The following is a 10,077-nucleotide window of genomic DNA, read 5'->3' on the forward strand; positions in this document are numbered from 1 at the left end:
TACCTCCCTCATGAGGCAGTCTACTCTCATGATCTGGCCTGAGGGACAGGGATGTCTGGAGATCCCCCTTCTAGAGAACCAGTTTGCCCTCCTCCAGGGGTCTCCTGGAAAGCATCTTTACCATGAAAGAGGATTGCTAAGGACAGGACTTTCTGGTGTCCAGGTGGTCTTGTGAGGAAGACATCTTTAAGCAGGCTGAGTTCATCGGAGACTAGGGAAAGCTGAAATCAGTCCCTGGTGAAGGGAAAGGGGTTGGGGGTGGTGGTGGGTGCCTCAGCAGTGTGAGTTGAGGGTGGGGTCAGAGAGGAGAGTCCCAGGAGAGGGTACAAAAGAAATAACTGTATCTCTAAGACATCTTCAATAGCCTGACTCTGGAGGATGATGGGAAATTCATCTCTGGGCAGAAGCCCTGGTCCTTCTTGCACCTTGAGGGCATATTCAGCTTCTTGCCAATGGCTGTAGGCCCTGCACGGGAGACCAAGCTCAACCAGCAACATGCCCACCTGTTGTGTAATGGTGATTCACCTTGTCATTTCACTGTGAGTCAACAACTCATCTACCTCAGTTTTGCGAAGTAACCAGTGATACTAACAAAACCTCGCATAAGGGTGCTGTGAGCTCAGCTATCAGGACATAATAGACACCTCTGTGTAAACAGGCAGGGCAGGGGTAGCCTCCCTGGAAAGGGTTAGCCAGCGTCCCAGGCAGGGGTTCTTTATGTATTTATTTTTTGGCTATGCCAGTCAGCATGCAGGATCCTAGTTTCCCGATCAGGAATCGAATCTACGCCCCCGTAGTGGAAGCACAGTCTTAACACTAGACCACCAGGGAATTCACTAGGGGTTTTCAAAGGGAACAGAAGACTCAACAAAATCTTCACACAGTTTACCAGTTTATTTGTCCTAAATAAATACAGTCTGAGAATATCCATACTCCCACAAACAATGCCCTTCCCAAAAGAGCAGCTTAAGATATAGATGCACATTTTTGCAGCGCGTGTTCTCAAGTTAGGCTCAGGAAGGTGTTTGTCCTGACTTGTGCAGGACTGGATCTGGCTATGAAGACTCCCCCCAGGTTCCCTTCTCTGCTTCAGAGCTGAGTCCCCTGCTAGGACCCCTACAGCCTGTTCCTCCTCTTGGAGCACCTGCTGCCTCTCCTCTCTGTGTGGCCCTGTGGCTGGCCGCTCGCAGAGAGCTCTGTCCTATATCACCAGATACCACCACAGGCCCCATGCCAACTCCTGACCCTGGAGGCAGCTCGCCCAGGACAAGGGGAGAAACTGAGGCACAGGGCAAATGGATGGAAAGCCGGCTGGAGGCTGAGAGCCCCCGACAAAGGAGGAAAGGGACACTGACCATCCTCCCCCTGGGATCCCCCAGGGCCTGGTTCCCTAGGGAGCAAGAGGAGGGACGAGACCACCCTTTGTCTTCTCTTCGCAGATCAAAGGTTCGGGTCCATGTTCTCCTGGTCTGAGGTTCCTTCTTCATCATCTGGGGACTCCTATATCAGAGCCAGAGAAACCCACTCATGGGCTTGTACCATCCCCTAGAGTCACAGCTGGGGAGCCAGCATCTCCGTCCTGCCCTCGCCTCCAATGGAGCCAGAGGAGGCTATGCCACCCCCACCCTAGTGTTTTTGGCCTTCCCTTCCTCTTAGCTCCCAGGCTACCCACGGCCACATTCTGCCCACCATTGGGTGACTCCCTCTTACCAGGCTGAGGGCCCTGTCCCGCCACAGGGTAGCATAGAAGCTCAGCACGCGGGGGTCACAGCGAACCACCATGGGGTCAAAGTCCAACACACGGAGGCCCTGCAGGCTGCGGGCCCGGGAAAGGGCCACGTAGGCCTGGCCGCTGGCAAACACACGGCCCAGAGACATCTCCACACAATCCAGGGACATGCCCTGGGGCAGGGAGAGACAGGGCTGGAGCCAACTCAGCCTGTATTCACTTGTGCCCAAGAAGCTGACCCCACCACCAGCCCAGCTATGGCCCCTGATCTCCTCACCCCATTCATAGCGTCTGAGCCAGAGAGACAGGATGACTGGTGTCTGAGTAAGGGGGTGTCCAGGAAATATGGATCCAAGATAAGAGCAGAGGGATAAGGGTGAAAGGAAAGAGCTCAGGTCTGGGTCAGACAGGCATGGAAACGAGTCTTGCTCTGCCTGGCACTACATGTATGACCCTGGACGAGTCACTTAACCTCTCTGACTTTGGTTTCCTCTTCTGTAAAACAGAAGTGATTCTTACAACTATACCTCACAGAGTGGTCATAACATGTTAAAATTAACATATCCAATAGTGGCTCAGAAAATGGCAGGAGAGGAAAGAAGGGAAATATATGTGTCCAGGAAAGAGGCAGGATGGGAAATGTACTAAAGAAAGGTTTATTCTACAGCTGGTCTGGAACCTTCCATCACTCCCAAGGCCTTTAAGACCCCCACCCTTCAACGTGCCCAGGCGTGTCCTGCCCCCTCCACCCTGCCCTGCTGCCACCCCCTGCACTCACCTGGCTCTTGTGAATGGAAATGGCCCAGGCCAGCTGCAAGGGCAGCTGCTGCCGGCTGAGGAGCTGGCCTCCAGTGGTCTGCACCGTCCAGCGGTCAGCACGGATGACCTCGGTGACTCCACACAGGAACCGTACCTGGGGCAGCCCTGAGGGAGGTGCGGAGAAGTCTCACCTTTCATTCCCACGTCAGGACTCCAAGGTGAGACCTGTCCTCACCTTTCCACACTAGCCTTTTCCTCCATACGCTAACCCTGGGGCCCTGCTGCGAACCTGAGCAGTGGGACTGCTTCCCCACCACTTACCTCTCCCCTCGGCCTCGAACCCGACTACCACCCCTCGGGCACCATTCACCAAGCCCCGAGACACTGCCAAGTTCTTCACCAGCATCACCTGCGAGGGAAGGGAAACGGGAAGCATAGAGAGCCGGGCATCCCTACGCCTGGTCTCAGCTCCAGGCATTGCTGTGAGGCTGGGGGTTGTCATGGAGAGGCACTGAGTCCACGGATCCCTGGAGCAAGCTGCTTTATTTCCCTAGGTTTCCCCCTTGTGTCAAAGGAGAATGGTATTTGCTCAGTTTGCCTTAGAAGGAGGGGATAAAGAATAATAAGGTGACAGGGCTTTGACAATGACCATGTCTATTACAGGTTGTTTATGAACCACAGTCTTGAGCGATAGCCTTCTTCCAACCACTGTGCCTGAAATTTCCCCTGGGGTCCTTTGAAACCTAAGGAAAGGCCCCCATTTGGCTACCCTCACTCTCATGGAAGGAAGGAGAGACTCAATATAGGGTGCACTACAGAAGACAATTGTGTGCGATAGGTATTTTACTCTGCATTTATTTATTGATATTTTTGGCTGAGCTGGGTCTTTGTTGCAGTGCATGGTGTGGAGCATGAGCTCTAGAGCAGGTGGGCTCAGCAGCTGTGACTGGTGCTCTCTAGTCGCCGCGCTCAGGCTTAGTTGCCCCGTTGCGTGTGCAATCTTAGTATCCCGACCAGAGATGGAACCCTCATCCCCTGCATTGAAAGGCAAATTCTTAACTATTGGACCACCAAGGAAGTCCCCTTCTCTGAATTTAGAGATGAGGAAACCCAGCTCCAGCAAAGGAGAGTGATCTGTCTAAAGCAACACTGCTTGGAGCGCCAAGTGGGAGAAGAGGGCAGCAGTGGAAAATAGAAGACAGGGAGGTGGGCGGGAACAGGAGGGAAAGAGTTTATTGTGGCCACAGGTGGGTCTTCTGGCCATGGAGCAGCCTGTACAGAAGGGCAGGGGTCTGGGAGGACCCACTTCCCACTCACCTGGGCCCCCAGCTTTAGCTGAAGGAGCTGGCTAACAGGACACTGGGCATCCAGGGTCCGGGCTTGCTGAGGGTCACTGTCCATGGCCTCAAAGCTGTGTACTTCGCCTGGGGAAAGAGTCGGGCAGACAGACCACAAGTCACTGACTTGTGACTCAATTTCCAAAAAGCTGCACATTAGCCCAGGGCCTGGGGGAGGCAGTGAGGACACCTCAGGCCTAGCTGGGGCTCTGAAGTCAGAGGCCTGTTCAGGTCTCATTCTTAGTGTTTACTGGCTGAGTCACTTTGACCCAGAAAAGGTCACACCTCTCAAAGTCACAATTACATCCTCAGATGTAGGGGACTTTTGGCCATTAAGGCTAGGGACCAAGATATTCAAATGACACCAAGGGTCCAGGCTGCCTGGAGTGGGGGCGGAGAGGGGGGGAGATGTCTGCCTGATGGCCTTTTCTAGCTGGTCTGGCCTAGCTCCAGCTCTCTGCTTACCTGGTAGTTCCTGCAGCTGCCTCTCATTGGTAAGGGCCACGTCATCCTGGTGGGTGCAGAGCCTTGTGGCCACAATCCCATCTCGCCCCACCTTGTGGGCAGCTGTGGCCCGGAGCTGGCGGGTGACTTCATCTGAGCACCTGTGGAGGCCAGGTTATCAGGGCAGAGCTGAGCTGAACACCAGGGTAAGTGGGGCACGTGGCCCACATGTAGCCCACGTGTCAGGCCATGGACCAGGCCTGGGGACTGGATGGGGCACCAGGGCAAGATTTGCTGGTTCCCAGGCTGGCCAACTTGTTTCTTCCTCACTTGGACCCCAGACATGGAGCAACGGTGCATGACTGTGATCAGGGGCAGGCACCCTTCCCTATGTCTGTCATCTGATTGGAACTAGCTGCCCTCCTGAGGAAGTTGGATCTGATGAGTGAGCACGGGCCAGAGAGTTAGAGATGCAGACGAGGCTCTGAGGTTGAGGCTGATGCCCTGTAATACTGGCACCCTATCATCAGATCACCCTCCAGGCTACAATTTTCTAGTCCCTTGCCTGCTGCCTTACAGGAAAAAAAAATCTAGCCTATGTTTCTATTTTCCCCATTTCAAGCCTTCCTCCTGGGGAAGACTGGGTGCTGCAGCAACTCAAGTGGGAGGAGGGGGCAGAAATTGGGACCATCTCTGACTGCTCTGCCACTCAGCCTTCCTCTTGTCCCCTACACTGCTGGTGTGTGCCACGCACTTTCCTACCTGCCTCCTGGAAAGCCCCTCACCACCACCCATCCCCAGTTTGACTTGGGTCTCAAGGCCCAGCTCTGGCTCATTTCTTCTGCCCCCTTGGCCTCCTTTCCACTCCCGTGTTAGAGCAGTTGTAGCATCTCAACCTTATGTCCTTGCTAGGGTAGGATCACATCTGCAACCTCTCCTCCCACACCAGTTGACCCCATGGACTCTAAGAGTAGAAGGAACTTGGGTTTCAGCATCAGACCCGAGTGCAATTCCAGCTCGGCCACTTATTAGCCATGACTCTGGGCAAGTCACTTCATCTCTTTTGAACCCTAGTTTCTGCATCTATAAAATGGGAGTGTCTCTATCTGCCTGAAATGTACTCTGTGCCAGGCCCCGTGCTGGCTGATGCTCACAGAGTGACCGTCTCGTATGGGGTCATGAAGCACTTCTCCCCCTTCTCTGGGTCCCTGTGCTCCTCTCTGATCCATGCTTGGATCCTCATCCAGTGGCCCCTTCTCTCTTCACCAGGCCCCACCTGCCCAGCCGCACAGCTTGCAGCAGAGAGATGAAGGTCTTGTCTGTTTGCCTCCACACCTCAGTCAGTTCCAGGGTCACTGGGACACACCTCCTCCAGCTCTTGGCCTGGTGGGAGCAAGGTGGGGGGGTCAGGGAGCAGAGCAGACCCCCATGGGGCTTAGGGCCAGAGGGCAAGTGGTACCTGGAAGCAGAACTGCGGGAGCTGGGATCCCTTGGTTACAGGTGGCAGCTGCAGGAAGTCCCCACAGATGATGAGCTGGATCCCTCCGAATGGCTTATTCTGCTGCCGGACAGCTCTGGAGAGGAGCACAGGGTGCTCTAGGGGCTGGGGTGGTTGGGTTCCACCCAGAAGACCACCAGAACCCAGTCCTCACTGCACATACTGACCTGGCCACGGCCTCCAGCTTGTCAAACAGGTCCGCTTCCACCATGGAGATCTCATCAATGACTAGCCGCTGGCAGTTCAGCCAACCCTGCCGCACACCGGGCCGCTGGGCCAGGGCCACACACTGGGCCAGGGGAGCCTGGCCCGAGCCAATACCTGTGAGGGACACTATTCAGCCTGGGCTGAGATCCCAGCACTGTCTCAACCCTGACCTCCCCTCCCTTCCCACCAGCCTGGCTTGCTCCCAGTTTAAACCCCAGGAGCTCTCACTTACCTGCAAAGGCATGGAGGGTAGTACCCCCGATGTGGCAGGCTGCCACCCCAGTGCTGGCAGTGGCCACAGTGCCTGTGGGAGGCAGTGAGCCCAGGATACGCTTCAGCAGGTAAGACTTCCCCGTCCCTGGGCAGAGGGCAAAGTCAGCACCACTTCTCCTGCATCCCAGCACACCCCTGTTCTCCCCACACCCACTCTGCCCCACCACTACCTGCACTTCCAGTGAAGAAAATGCTCTGGCCTTTCAGGACAGCCCTCAGGACAGCAGCCTGTTCCTTGGAAAGCTCTGGTTTGGTGGGAGGCAATCTCAGCCTCTTCACAGGCAGGGGCCACCTTGTGACTTCCTGGGGGGAGAGGGCTGTCTCAGGACCTCCCCACATCTCCTCGGCATCACCCCCTCCCTTCTTGGTCTGGTAGGTAGCCCTTTGTGTCTCTGCTGGCTTCTCTCCTTGGAGCCCTTGGGCAGCCTTGGCTCAACTGGAGATCTTGACAGTAACCACAGGGGTCCAGGTCTCTCCCTGAAGAAGGGATCAAAGCTGGATCTCCACTGACTCTGGGTATCACCCCTAAAGTCCCCTGTCTGCAGGTCTAGATTCTCCTCAGCATCCTCTCCTGGGTTCCCTAACTCTCCTGGTCCTCCAACCCATCCTTTGTTCTCGCAACTTTTCCTGTCACAATCTGTCTCTTTGACCTAAAATCTCCTAAGCCAAACCCTGCTTAGCCAGGGCCCCTTTTTGCCCCATCTCCATCTTCTCTCCAGCTTAGTCTCAAACCCCTGTGGTTTGTGATCCATCTTTTCCAGTTTGTGAACACTGTCACATCCACCAGACTTTGTCCCCCAACACCTCCCCCGCATCTGATTGGACCTGTGGGCTGCCCCTAACACAGCTGATCACTTTATTCTCTCCAAAACCTCCTCTCCTCCTCAAGGAGGACCTCATTCCTACATTTCTGAAGCACCTTCTCTGCTTTCTCTTTTAACGTGACCTAAGCGCATTTTTCCTATTCTCAATCTCAAGGATTGCACTATGAGAAACACACGCACAATTCCCTTATTTCCGTTAGTCTCAGAAGCCTGATGAATATCTCCTCTGAAGTAATCAGCAGCCATCTCAAATACCACCACCATCTTCCCCCTAAACTTGGGCTTCCTCAGTCTCTTCCATCTCCCACTCCCCAAGGCGACCCCCGTTCTCCTGTCCTCACGGTGCGGGGCTTGGCTCCCGCCCGAGGTTCCGTGGGCCGCTTCACCGGCGTGGTATCCGTGACCCGGGTGGCCGCCGCACGCCGCAACTCCTCGGGCTGCACGGGGCTGATGCTGATGAAGTCGCGGGGCCGCGGGCCAAGCAGCTGCGTGCGGGCGGAGGCCGGCCCGGGACCCGGGGCCGCCGCCAGCTTGAGGCGCAGCGTGTGCAGGAAGCGGCGCAGGCGGTCCGGGGGGCAATCGGAGAGCAGCAGCTGGACGGCGCTGGCCCGGGGAGTGCTGTCGGCGGGGAACCGCAGAGTGCTGCGCCCGGCTGCAGCGAAGCGGGTGAAGAGGCGCGCGGCGCGCACGGGGAAGCAGCGCGGCCGCCCAGCGGGCCCGGGCGCCTGCAGCCTCAGCATCAACTCGCGGCGCTCGTTACGACCCAGGCTCAGCTCCGCGGTGCGTAGGGACTGGCGCCTTCGCGGCTGCCCACCGGGGCTCAGCTCCTCCACTGCCACACGGCACCGCAGTTCTCCGTCCTCGCATTCTGCGGCCGCTGCCTGGGTGCCGGAAAGCATCGCCGCCGCCTCTGCAGGTCTGCAAAAAGACCGGAGCACAGGCGTCACAGGGACTCAGGGGACATCATAGGTGGTACAGAAGTCTGGACAGGGAGCCCAGTCAAAGCCACAAAGGGTCCCAGGGCTGTCACTGGTAACACAAAGAGGTCACGGAGACTGTAAAAGCACCCTGGGGGCAAACAGGAAATTCTCCTAGACATTTCTCTCCCACACAATAATTTCCAGAGCTGCGGATGGGCAACGTCAAGCGCACCAAGGATTGGGAACCTCTGCTGTCCGACAAGAGCCACAGAAGAAGGGAGCCCCTGAACAGAAAAGAAGCTTGCTTCTAAGAGACCCAGGGCGGGCACGGGAATCTTGAGTCCTCTCCGCAAGGAAGGAGGAGACTCACTTGTGGAGGTAAGCAGGACTGAGATGTATGTTATCAGCGCCTTCCCTCTCCCAGCTACGTTCACTGGTTTATATGCAGCCAAGCTAGTGTCACTATTTCCCATGTACAGAAGTGGAAAACAGGCTGAAAGAGACCACAACGGCTGGTAGGAGTCAGGGATCGTGGGATTCGGAAGCTCTGGTGCTTCCCATCTCTAAGGTGGGGTGGAAGTGAAATTATTTGGCTACGGAAATAGCGGAGGGACCCTGGCTTCCGGGAACCAGTCCACGTGCCGTCTGATTCATTCGTATGCACCCTCCTGGCAGGGACCCCTTGAAGAAGAACATTCTGCCTCCCATGTCTGGGATCAGGTGGACACTCACTTGTGCCAGCACTCGGACGAACCAGTTGAGAAAAGTCGGCCTGCAGGCAGTAGTAGCACACTGGAAACTTTCAAATTCTGGGAGTAGAGAATCATCCTATCACCTGCAGGAGCTTTAAATTTTCTAGCCAATCAGAGAAAGCGGACGTGACAAGGGGCGTGTCTTTCTGTGCCTTTCTACCCTCAGAGCTTGGGCTGTACCAATAGCACGCCAGAGGAAGGAGGCTTATTGTGGTGGCGGAGCATACCAAGTCGCGCGGACGAGTGGATGTAGTGGGAGGGGACGGAGACTGCAGCTGGGCCGCGCGTGGATTAGTGTCACCAATCGCGTCTCTGAAGATTTATTTTCAAGACCTTGCCTCCAACACAGACTTCCTCCCCTCTAGCCCTCACACAGCGGCTGAACTTGGCCTTGGGTAAGAGCTGCCTCCCATCTCTGTTTACACTCACGGGACCTTTGTCCATTTCTGGGCAGACCGCCCCCCAGCCCTTGCCCCCTGACCGAGACCTGCTGCTCCCGCTGCCCCCACCCCCAGTTCCTTCCACGCTTATCGGTCTTTGTGTCATTTTACTCATTTGTCTGTCCCATCCGTCTGAGACACGTCAGTGAAGAACTGAGACCTGTGACCAAGTGCTCAGAGAGTACAAGTGAAGTGAGCGAGCCTCTGTCTTCAGGAATGCGTATCCCTCTCATTGCACTGAATGCATAGGGAATTTGTTTTTAATTTTCTTTCCCCTCATTAAATCTTGGAATGACTAGCTAGAAGGCATCTTACAGGTGAGTCAGCTCGCTCATTTATTCAATTGCCCACATTTTTCAAATAAGGAAACCAAGGCTCCAGGTGTCACATAGCTTATAGATAGCAAAACAAACCCTGGAGGCCAAGTCTAAGCCTGTTAGTTTAACTACTACACTACTCTGCTCCCAGAGAGAGAGAGAAAGAGAGACAGAGGCTGGTCTAACCTGGTGAAGGGAGTCCAGGCCTGAACTGGAATCTCAGCTCCTGAAAGGCAATTTGTTATGCCAGACCTGCAGGTTTGATGTTTCCTTAATGTCTCTAAGCAAGTTTCCTTAATGTCTCAAGCCTTTGTTTCCTTATATTTAAAAATGGAGAAAGATTAAAATGTGATGATTGCATAACTATGACTATACTAAAAACCATAAAATTATTTGCTTTAAATTGTATGGTATGTGAATTGTATCTCAATAAAACTGTTAGGAAAAAATAAAAATGAAAAGTATTTTTCCTCTTAAATGTTGTTTTGACACATGACTACTAGTGGCACAGAAAAAAAATTAGTATCACTGTTGTAAGCAGAATAATGATACCCCCTCAAATATGTCTACATCCTAA

The 10,077-nt window shown here is 54.7% G+C and overlaps 1 protein-coding gene across 3 annotated transcripts; it reads right to left on the reverse strand.

The window, feature by feature from the left end:
- Positions 1-346: 346 nt before the first annotated feature.
- PIF1 (PIF1 5'-to-3' DNA helicase) lies at positions 347-8,931 on the reverse strand. 3 transcript variants are annotated; one of them, XM_070378073.1, is made up of 13 exons: positions 8,724-8,931; positions 7,413-7,989; positions 6,418-6,550; positions 6,207-6,332; positions 5,935-6,088; positions 5,729-5,843; positions 5,546-5,652; positions 4,291-4,430; positions 3,806-3,912; positions 2,810-2,897; positions 2,508-2,653; positions 1,711-1,902; positions 349-1,500 (listed from the first exon to the last, which is right to left on the reverse strand). In XM_070378073.1, the coding sequence occupies exons 1-13, from the start codon at positions 8,816-8,818 to the stop codon at positions 1,441-1,443; spliced, it is 2,040 nt and encodes a 679-aa protein (XP_070234174.1). In that variant the 5' UTR covers positions 8,819-8,931; the 3' UTR covers positions 349-1,440. The 3 variants fall into 3 exon arrangements, with proteins under 3 accessions (XP_070234176.1, XP_070234174.1, XP_070234175.1); XM_070378074.1 differs by having other exon boundaries at positions 8,362-8,931; XM_070378075.1 differs by lacking the exon at positions 2,810-2,897 and having other exon boundaries at positions 347-1,500.
- Between the last annotated feature and the right edge of the window lie 1,146 nt (positions 8,932-10,077).

Source organism: Bos mutus, chromosome 10 (genome assembly GCF_027580195.1).
Source record: "Bos mutus isolate GX-2022 chromosome 10, NWIPB_WYAK_1.1, whole genome shotgun sequence".
Lineage (NCBI taxonomy): Eukaryota > Metazoa > Chordata > Mammalia > Artiodactyla > Bovidae > Bos > Bos mutus.

Bases quoted from the DNA above. Each gene is read 5' to 3' on its own strand.
- PIF1 (XM_070378073.1), bottom strand. From the start codon at position 8,818: ATGATTCTCTACTCCCAGAATTTGAAAGTTTCCAGTGTGCTACTACTG. The intron at 7,990-8,723 runs GTGAGTGTCCAC...GTCTTTTTGCAG, and splicing joins TCGTCCGAGTGCTGGCACAA to ACCTGCAGAGGCGGCGGCGA. The intron at 6,551-7,412 runs GTGAGGACAGGA...CTCTCCCCCCAG, and splicing joins CGGGAGCCAAGCCCCGCACC to GAAGTCACAAGGTGGCCCCT.